This window comes from Hypomesus nipponensis, chromosome 11 (genome assembly GCF_054491055.1).
Source record: "Hypomesus nipponensis isolate SF chromosome 11, ASM5449105v1, whole genome shotgun sequence".
Taxonomy (NCBI): domain Eukaryota; kingdom Metazoa; phylum Chordata; class Actinopteri; order Osmeriformes; family Osmeridae; genus Hypomesus; species Hypomesus nipponensis.
The window spans coordinates 19,532,224-19,542,512 of NC_140371.1; the positions used below are offsets into that span (position 1 = coordinate 19,532,224).

The 10,289-nt window shown below is 50.7% G+C and overlaps 2 protein-coding genes across 2 annotated transcripts in view; one reads left to right on the forward strand and one right to left on the reverse strand.

Moving 5' to 3' along the window:
* Positions 1 to 3,036, forward strand: part of lrpprc (leucine-rich pentatricopeptide repeat containing) — a 40,146-nt gene extending 37,110 nt beyond the window's left edge. Inside the window, 4 exon segments of the mRNA XM_084709452.1 lie at positions 260 to 334; positions 550 to 634; positions 1,295 to 1,437; positions 2,770 to 3,036. Of these exon segments, the coding sequence (XP_084565578.1) occupies positions 260 to 334; positions 550 to 634; positions 1,295 to 1,437; positions 2,770 to 2,844 (378 nt within the window). The 3' untranslated portion in view covers positions 2,845 to 3,036.
* A 607-nt stretch (positions 3,037 to 3,643) lies between these two features.
* Positions 3,644 to 10,053, reverse strand: abcg8 (ATP-binding cassette, sub-family G (WHITE), member 8). Its single transcript, XM_084709625.1, has 13 exons — positions 9,788 to 10,053; positions 8,996 to 9,091; positions 8,664 to 8,811; positions 8,283 to 8,521; positions 7,910 to 8,042; positions 7,165 to 7,434; positions 6,683 to 6,839; positions 6,451 to 6,546; positions 5,671 to 5,870; positions 5,494 to 5,570; positions 4,945 to 5,212; positions 4,592 to 4,719; positions 3,644 to 4,458 (listed from the first exon to the last, which is right to left on the reverse strand). The coding sequence occupies exons 1-13, from the start codon at positions 9,836 to 9,838 to the stop codon at positions 4,321 to 4,323; spliced, it is 2,001 nt and encodes a 666-aa protein (XP_084565751.1). The 5' UTR covers positions 9,839 to 10,053; the 3' UTR covers positions 3,644 to 4,320.
* Between the last annotated feature and the right edge of the window lie 236 nt (positions 10,054 to 10,289).

Below are 10,289 nucleotides of genomic sequence, written 5' to 3' on the forward strand. Positions count from 1 at the left end.
TTTGAAGTGAACAGCACTGTGCATTTTAATTTCATAAAGAAATCCGTAGTTATCTAGCAGACACCCTATTAGCTGTGTAATTAACCTCAGTGTTCAGAGGGCTGTGTGGAGTGTACAGAGATATGATGGAGGGGATGGGCCAGTCCACAACACTCACAGGACCCCAAATACAACACCCACAGAAACACAGTGTGTGTGTGTGTGTGTTTATAGTTCTGGTTGTAATTACTGAGTGTCCTCTCTCTATCTCTCTCCGTAGCGCTGTAACGCTGTAGCAGAACAGAAGGACTTCCTGGTGTCGTACATGTCCAGACTGGCCCAGAAACCAGGACAGGTATAACACACACACACACTCACACACACACACACACTCACTCACTCACTCACTAGCAAGGAAGCACATTTAACCATTAATATTTGTCCCAGGGATACTCCTGAACAGTCGGATATTGCTTGTGTGTCATGTTTCTGTCTTGCTCTTTCTCTCGCTCTTTCTCTCTCTCGCTCTCTCTCTCACTCTCTCTCTCGCTCTCTCTCTCTCTGCTGTAGGCGGGCAAGATCAAGACCCTGGTCAACCTAATCCCAGATTTCACCGACAAGGAGACTCTGTACGCCTACCTGCTGAAGTGTTACAGTGAGTTTCACGGCACACCTGTGAGGCTGCGCTGCACTCACACGGCGCTCGGCCCAGTGGCTAACTCCTGGATGTGAACCGGCTCTTTAAAAATGCATCAATCAGGGCAGGAGTGAGGGGAGGAAGGTGTTCAGGAAGGGGAGGAACACATGTCAGTTAAAGAGCTAGCCGTGCAAGCTAGCCTAGCGTGCTAAACGCAACACGAACTGCTACTCTCCACCACACTGGAGACCCAGCCTGCATGACTATTTCATTAGCATTAGCCCCTGACTAGCGGTCAAGGTCTGGCCGGGGGGACAATTGAAAAATGTTCTGTTCTGTCTTTTCTCTTGTTCTTTTTACCCGTCTCGGGATTGTATTCCTCTTTGTCCCTCTCCCTCCCTCCTCTCTCTCCCTCCTTCCCCTCTATCTCTCTCTCTCTCCCTCCTTCCCCTCTCTCTCTCTCTCTCTCTCTCTCTCCCTCCCTCCTTCCCCTCTCTTCTCTCTCTCTCTCTCTCTCTCTCTCTCTCTCTGTCTCTCTCTGTCTCTATCTGTCTCTCTCTGTCTCTCTCTCTCTCTCTCCTTCCTGTCTCCTCTCCTGGGCCGACCTCACGCTTCACTTTTTGCTTGTCCGTTCTTTCCTTCTGACTTCTCCCTTTTGTGTCTGTGTTGCTGTGGCAGATGTGGACAAAGACCTGGAGCAGGCCAAAGCCCTGTACCTGCAGATGCAGCAGGAGGGGGTGGAGGTGAACCAGCTGTCTCTGAAGAGGCTGGCTGAGATGTACCGCAACGCTGGAGAGACCCCCCCCTTTACAGAGCCCCCTGTGAGAACCACACACACACACGCACACACGCATGTACACACAAACGTGTCTTTAAATGTTTATTCATACCCACACACACACATTACTGTGTCTGTCTGCTTCTGTGTGTATGTACACCCTCATACACACTAACTGTAACCGGAGCTGGCGCTTCCTGCCCTGGTGGTCTAATGGCTGCCATCGTGGTTGTGTTGCCGTGGGGGTTAAAAGTGGTAATCTGAGTGAACAGCCTGCCTGGCCCGAGAAGCTCTCAGCACAAAACCACTGCTTCCTTCCTCTGCTTTATTTGTTGGCTTTTGTTTATCCAGTCCTTTCGTTCAGTGTGAGTCATAGTTCTCGGTGTAGTTTACAGACTTCTGACCTGAGAGTCGATCCAGTCGAACACAGGACCTACAGGTACCCCCAGCCACCGCTAGGTCACACACACACACACACACACACACATGCGGCGATGCATGGCCCCTCGGAGACAACAGGCAGGCGTAGGAGCCCCCCATCACCTCTCAGCCAATCCACAGAGCTGGAGACAGAGAGAGAACCTCACATAGTGTCCGCTGCATTATTCACATCCTGTCAGAAAGGTACGTTTCATAACCACACTGAAGAAAACAGGGGCGAGATGGATGAGGGGCGGGGGGGCCCTCTCCCCCTCCATCTCCAGCTCTCCCTTCACCTTTTTAAGTTTCCACCAGCCAATCTCAGGTACTGCGCCCCCCCGTCTCCCCCTCCCCACCCCCCTCGCGTCCGCACAGCTCTGCTGGCGTCTACAAAGCGCCTCAGGAGAGGGGAGATAAGGGGAGATTTGAGGGCCGCTGCCTCTCGCTGCAACATGGCCGGCGCTATTTATCGACTTTAATTACACCGTTAATAGGGGAATATACAATGTTAGAGCAACTTTAATCTTCAGAAAGCACTCACCTTCCCCACCAAAAAAAAAGCCCACTTTTTTCTAGGCTGAAAGGAGCGATTAATTAGCAGGACTGGGGGGAGGAAAGGAGGGCCGAGCCAAATCCCTTATTTGTGTATTAATCTGGATTTAACAGATGAAACAACAGTCTGATTGGTTAAAGAAGTCCATTAGTTGGGCCCAGGGGTGCTATGTGTATTTATTTGTAATTTTTTTAGGGAGAGAGAAAGAAAAGCGGTAAACCACCAAACACAGAACAGCAGTCAGTTCACCTCATCAACCATACTGTGTGAAGTGGTCATGCAGGGTGTGGAGCGTTACTTGGTTTTGGATTCTTGTCAAGCCAACTCTTGTTCCTCCTCTTTCCTCTCGCTCTCTCTCTCCCTTTTTCTCTCTTCTCTCTCTCGCTGTCTCTCTCTCTCAAGGAGTCGTACAAGTTCTACGCAGACAAGCTGAAGGAGAGAACCAAGGCCCCGGCTCGCTCGCTTGTAGAGGAGTGACACATCTACCCTGTCCTCCTTTTCTCTTGCTTTTGTTCTTTTGTTTTTTATAAGCCTCAGAGCAGAAATGTGTGTAATACTGTGCTGCTGTTGATGTTGGATGTTGAACCCCGTCCACTTTGCCTATGATAATTCTGATGATGATGTACAGAAGTATTTATGCTACAATAAAATAAAAGATGCAAATTGGAAGGTTCAACTCTTTTCTGGAGCCCGAAGGAGTTTGAGCTTGGCTAGAGAGATGATCCTTCTCACCTGGGTTGGTGGGTGACCGAATCAAATGCACCCTGCTTCTCTAGACCTCCAGTCTGTCCATGTCTTCTACCCAGTGCCTCTTTCCTGTCTTCCTTACTATGCTGCCAGTAGGTCAGGGGTGTCCAAATCCGGTCCTTGAGGGCCGCTGTCCAGCATGTTTTAGATGTTTCCCTGCTCCAACACACCTGATTCAATTAAATGGGTTGTTATAACCACCATTCATTAGAATCAGGTGAGCTGGATCAGGGAAACATCTAAAACATGCAGGACAGCGGCCCTCGAGGACCGGAGTTTGACACCCCTGCAGTAGGTGGTGTAGGCAAGGGCACTGACCTCCCAATACTTGTTATGAAGAGGACTCTTTGTCTCAGTGAATTTGGCAGCTGGGCTCTATCTTATCCTAGATATTCTCCCTGTATGGATTTAGAGAATATTCCAGCATCTCCCTTGAGTGAATGTATGCTCTAAATTGTATAGCTTTGTATATCAGTGAAGAGTTTTAGTAGAGGAAGACATGGCTGGAACATATCACAAGTACACCAGCTTCAAACAATTTAATCCTTTATTAATTTTGACCCTAAAGATTTGGTCGATATATTTATCGGGCTTTTGCACCAGTGCAAAAAAACTTACATAATCTTTCATCTGCAACACAAACCCCTTTTCAGAGTGTGACTTACTAAACCTCTCCGAAGCTTTTCAGAGGAGCCGCTATACTGGCACACACATTGTTAAGCTTAATAACCTTACATATACAAAAAAGATTAAGCTGTATAAAAGAAGATTGAAAATGGAACAAGCAAAAGCTGTAGATGGATATCTGCCAGAGTAGCACTCTAATCATTTGCCAAGACAACATAAAGGAGAGGAAGAAATTCCATCATTCACGACCCGTCTTCAAAGAAGGCAGTACTTGGCTGCCATCCAGTGGCTGACAGAGGTACTGCAACAAAAATGTTTTGTTTGATTTGAATTTCATAAAAAGATGCACCATCCCAGAACAGATTTCCAACACATGGTCACGGTTGGCACATTTGAGCTACACTTTGTGTGTAGATCAGCTTAGGTTAGGAACACGGAAAAAATACATTTGGTCCACTATCAAGTCTTTTAAACTGCTGTTGGAACCATGAAGTTTCGGTCTACAGGAGATGGGAGGGAATGTGACCTCGCTCTCCAGGGGAGGGGCAGCTGGTGAGTCAAGATCAGGCTGGGGTGGGTTCACCAGTCCTGGCTGGATTTCTGCTTGATGAACTTGAGGGACAGGTAGTATAGGACCATGAAAGCCACACTGACTGCCACCAGAACCAGGTAGCAGGAGTACAGCGGATACTGGTTCATATCCATGGCCTCCACTATCTGTAACCAGAACACACACACAGAGAAGGCTCATTAAGCTGCTTCAGCATCAAGGAAAACTGTTGATATCCATCTTGACAGTTGATGTATACATTGCTGTCGATCTATGATGCACGGTTAACCAGGTACTTACAAATATGCCGTCTAAATTGAGAGTGATGTTGCCGAGGGTGATGGGATACTTGGTGTCCCGGAACTGGACCTGCAGCATCCCGTCGAACCCCCAGCGCATGAAGGAGGCGTGGGAGAACCAGGAGGCAACTGAGGGAGGGAGGGAGGGGGAGCAAGGTAAGATGACAGGAAGCAGGATGTTCTCAATCTAAATGTATTTTCTCTGCCCTTTTTACAAGCACCGTCACAGAAGGCTTCACACACGCCCATAGAACTGCTCCTAACTAACAAAAACCCTCAAGGAAGACGAGGAAAAGCTCCCGGTCTAAACTCCTCAAGAGGGAGAGCCCTCGGGATGCCAGCCTCCTCGCTCACCCATCCACAAGTTCTCCAGGCTGATGACGAAGCCCCCTGTCAGGTAGAAGACAGTGAAGAGGGCGTTGCCCATGAAGGCCGACGTCTGCAGGGTGGGCAGGGCCGCCGCCACAAACAGGGCCATGGCACGGCTGCAGTACACCATCAGGAACACAAACAGGAAGTTGAGCAGGAAGCGTTCAGGGGCGGGGTTTAGGCCTCCCAGCCAGTAGATGGGCAGACCGTAGACCAATGAGAACACACAGTGTTCTGGGAGCTCCCCCAGTATCTAGGGAAGATGAAGAGACACATATTATACACATGACATATAGTACACACACACACACACACAGACACGTATAAACTCAACACCCTCTCCCCATTTAATAAGACAGGCTACAGCACCATCAGTTTTATAAAGGCCTTACTGATGAATGGAGCTTTGCTGACCCCTGGTGGCTGAGTGTGTAAGTGCAGTTAGGTGAACAGCCCAGGATTGGAGAGATTGGTCTGGGTCTCTGGGACTTAAGGAGTTCATAGTGGATTTAGTGAATTTAGTTCTTGTGTTACCTTGGCAAAGAAATAGGAGGTGACTGAGTACATGCCGTCCTCCAGTTCGTGGTACAGCATGGCTCTTTCAGAGTGACCTGTGGGTTCAGAGATCATAAGCAAGATCCTATCTTGAAAAAAAATAACTAAGGTCAAGCAGCCACCAGTCCTCTGTCTGGACAGTGCAGCTGCACTCACACTTTGCTATGACATCCAGCACCACAGCGAACGGCGTAATCGCTCCCATCATGTAGAGGAGAGCTACCGTGTCCTGGAGGGACAGCCTCTGTTCCCCCGCCCCAAAGTACAGGAACCCCATCAGGAGGGCCATGAGCAGAGCCTCGAACCCGTGCACCAGCATGGTCACCAGATCCCGGAAGTCATTGTACACCTGACGCCTGAGGAGGAGGAGAAGGAGGAAGAGGAGGAGGGGGAGGGGAGGGGGAGGGGAGGGGAGGGGAGGGGAGGGGAGGGGAGGGGGAGGGGAGGGGAGGGGAGGGGAGGGGAGGGGAGGGGAGGGGAGGGGAGGGGAGGGGAGGGGAGGGGAGGGGAGGGGAGGGGAGGGGAGGGGAGGGGAGGGGAGGGGAGGGGAGGGGAGGGGAGGGGAGGGGAGTGGAGGAGGAGGAGGAGGAGGGGAGGGCAGGGCAGGGGGAGGGGGAGGGGGAGGGGGCGGAGGAGGAAGAGGAGGAGGGGAGGGGGTGGGGAGGGGGAGGGGGAGGAGGAAAAGTATAAGAATGAGGAAATGGGGGAGGAGAGGTTAATGGGTGAAGTAACCTCCAGTTCTAATGACCTCTCCCACCTATACCCTTCTTGGGACATTTGGGGGTAATAATGACCCAAGTTAGCCTGTGCAAACTTGCTATCAGGTGATATACCACCATAAATTACATTAGTCTCTTCTTATTAGAGAATCACTAATTGGCTACCTGGTTAGTGAAGCGATAATAAGGTTGTTTACATTCAGGGGTAAGAGCCCACCTGAAGAGGATGGTGAACTGGTGCAGCCGGCCGGGAAGACGGTCTCTCTGATTGGTCACAGTGATCTCTTCCTCGTCCCGCGGCTTGGGCGGGTCGCTGGGGGAGAAGTTACAAGTCACACGGGCAGGTCTTTAAGTAGTGCTCTACGAACATCACCTCGCACTGTGTGCTTGTGTGGGGACGCCAGATGTTAGCTCATGTTAGCTCCAACTGCTAGCTCAGTAGGACTCACCTCACAGACTCCAGCGGGTTGGAAGACTCCGGTGCCTTCCACATGAAGTCCTCCGTGCCCTTGACCTTCTCCACAAACTGAGTGGCCAGCACCCCAGCCCTCTCCAGACACTCCGCCTCCTTCTCTGGGCTGCGCCGGTCTATACTGATGAGATCCACTGAGGACACACACACACACGATCATGAAAGATATGAGTCAGATGGGAGTCAGATGGCTGAGCGGTGAGGGAGTCGGGCTTGTAATCAGAAGGTTGCCGGATCGATTACCCGCAGTGCCAAATGACGTTGTGTCCACGGGCACAACGTCAGTAGGTACTTACTGTAAGTCACTTTGGATAAGCGCGTCTGCTAAATGACTAAATGTAATATGAGGCAAAACTATCACACAGTATACATACTACAGACACATATCTGGGTCTGTCTGTCTACCAGTCTTTCCGCCCGCAGGTCTCTACACCTACTCCACCAACACCGCCAACCTACCGTAGAAGTCGGAGGGGTTGCAGTAGCGCGGGCAGGGGTGTCCCAGGCTGGTGAAGTAGGGTACCATCTCGCGGGCCGGGCCGCAATACACGGCCGACCCAGAGGAGAGAAGGACCACCTGGTCAAACAGCTGGAAGATGTCGGAGCGGGGCTGGTGGACGGACAGCAGCACCAGGCGGTTCCCCCGGGCCAGCCGGGACAGGGTGATGACCAGGTTGTGGGCTGTGAAGCTGTCCAGGCCTGACGTTGGCTCATCCAGGATCAAGATACCTGCCCGCACAGGAGAAGCTGCAGGTTAGCATAGTCTATGGGTATTGTTAGTTTGGGGTGCAGTGTTGCCTCCATACAGAAATAAAACTTATAAAGTATACTTTATTTTGCTGTCTCCCCACATTTCCTCCTCACCCCATCCAACCCCCTCCTCACCTCACCTCACCTCACCTCTTTAAGACCTTACCTCTTTAAGACCCACCTCTATGCTTTGGCTTTTGAAAAATGAAAGTTGTGTCTGGTTATATTGATGGTATTGGATCTTTGTATGATGTGTTACTGTTTTTTGTATTTTGTGAGACGTGTTGAGTCTTTTTATTTTAGGGCTTTTTCTTCTTTTATTGTTTAACAGTTTTTACTGTACAGTACTTTGTGTTTCACCTTGAATTTTAAAGTGCTTTATAAATACATTTTGCTTGCTTGCTTGCTTACCTCACCCTACTCCCCTTTCCTCCCTGCCCCTCCCTCTCCTCACCAGGGTTCCAGAGCAGCTGCACAGCGATGCTGACCCGCCTCCTCTCCCCTCCGGACACGCCCCTCACAAAGTTGTTGCCGACCCTGGTGTGGGCGCACTGGCGCAGACGCAGCTCGGCGATGACATCATCAACCTGTGCCGGGAAAAGCAACGAGGGTTAGGGAGGGTTCTGATTAGACTCTGTAGCGTTGAGACGGTTTCTCGAAATGAGAGAAATCCTCAGTCTTTTTGATTACCAAGGCTGGGCTTACATTCACTCAAAGTTATGATCATCCTAGGGTTCACAACACTTTTGACCAATCCCATGGAGCTGTAGCTATGTGCCGGGCCAGACTATGCCGGGCCAGGCCAGGCCAGGCCAGGCCAGGCTTACCCGCTGGTCTCTCTGAGCCTCTGTGAAGTGTGTGGGCAGCCGCAGTTTGGCCACGAAGGTAAGCGTCTCTCTGACGGTGAGGTGCGGCAGCAGCCGGTCGTCCTGGCGCACGTGGGCGATGCTCTTCCTCACCAGCTGGGGGGTGCTGGGACGCCCGTTAATCAGCACGTGACCCGACGTCATGCAGCCGCCCTCGTCACGACACGTGATCACATCCAGCAGGGAGGTTTTACCACAGCCTGGGACCACACACACACACACACACACACACACACACTGGGGTCTTTGAAATGTTCACTGCACCCGGTGGTCACTTCTTTCGAAGGTTTACATGGAGTTGCTCTACTCTACAGGTGTGGAGCGGATCGAAGCGCCTCGTACCTGAGCTTCCAATGATGGCCAGCATCTGTCCACTGTGCACACGCAGGTTCAGGTTGCTGATGGCAGTCTGCTTGTCGCCCTTCATCTCCCAGGGCATCTTAAACTCTGACAACCTTTCATACCATGGGATCTGGGCCGCAGTGTCGACCTGGCATGCAAAACAGACACACCCAAGTACATATCACAGTAGATGCCACTGTCAAACCAACACATCAACGTTACGTCTGAAGATATTTTCATGGAGAGCATGCGTTTGGGAGGATGAGGGAGGATGATGGGGGAGGATGATGAAGAGGGAGGATGATGAAGAGGGAGGATGATGAAGAGGTTACCTCATAGTGCAGGTTGCTGACCTCCAGCTCGTTGCAGTCTCCACTGTAGGTGAAGTAGAGACCACTGTCCTCCTCTGCCACTGAGAACAGGCTTCTCTGAGAGGAGGAGAGGAGAGGTTACTGAGGGTATACACACACACACACACACACACACACACAGGGGCGCCGTATAGGGGGGGAAAGCTAGGATGATTCTAAGGGCCCCTGACTGACAGGGGCCCCCCCAAATAGAAAAACTAATAGAAATCATCAAAAATATATATTTGTATTTTCATTTTCATAGGGCCCAAAATTCCTGGCGGCTGCCCTGCATACACACACACACACACACACACAATACAGATCCAATACTGAGGACAGAGCAGACCTTGGCCACTGTTGGAGCAATAGTCCATACACGTTTAACTGTCCAATGATTCCTTTATAAATTGTGAGTGTGTGTAATTGTGTGTGCGATTGTGTGTACTAGCAGTGCGCAGGTAAACAGTCGCTGGGAACCAAAGCAGGTCCAGCGTCTTCAACCTACAACCCTGGTCAGCATTACACAACAACACAGCTGCCTCTGAGAAATTGTACACAGAGAGACAGATCTGCCCCGCCCAAAGATAGCAGACAAACCTAAATGACCTCAGGCCTATCTCTTCTGTTTGTGAAGTGCAGGTTATTTGCCTGTTAAACTAAGACTGACCTTAATCTTGACACATTCTGAAGATGGGAAATGACTGGATCGCAAGCAATGTGAGATTCTCCACCACTTTTGTCTGACAGTATTTTTGTAACTGTAATACTCACCCTCGGTGATGACCCCTTTGTCAAGGATCCCTCATTTGCCTCTGACCCCATGGTTACTGGCGTCCGCGAGAGGTTGTGGTCAAGAGGTCGTCAACCCCCCTTCCGCTCGCGTTCGCGGTCCGTATAGGTCCGCTGCTCCTGTTTTTCCTCCTACCTTCCGTCTCTTCTCTCCCTACGTTTCTACTCTTCCCCAAACGTGAAAAAATGAATCCAGAACGCACCTGTCTTGGTCGAACCAGGGCACTGGGACCAGACTGTTACTTAGATAGTTCTTCTACACCAGAGCCTCCTAGCGCTGCGTTGGTGTGACAGAACGACTCCATCCAGAGCCATGTTGAGCGCAGAGTGACAAGTGGTAGAGTGACAGACCTGTCTAGCTATCTCACTGTAGCCAACACGAGCACAGCATGGTCTTTATACAACCACCGAGCAAAGTTCCTTCTGATAACAGACTAGGTTTATGGTGCCACCGACACTGTCGCAACCGACTGGAAATAATCAC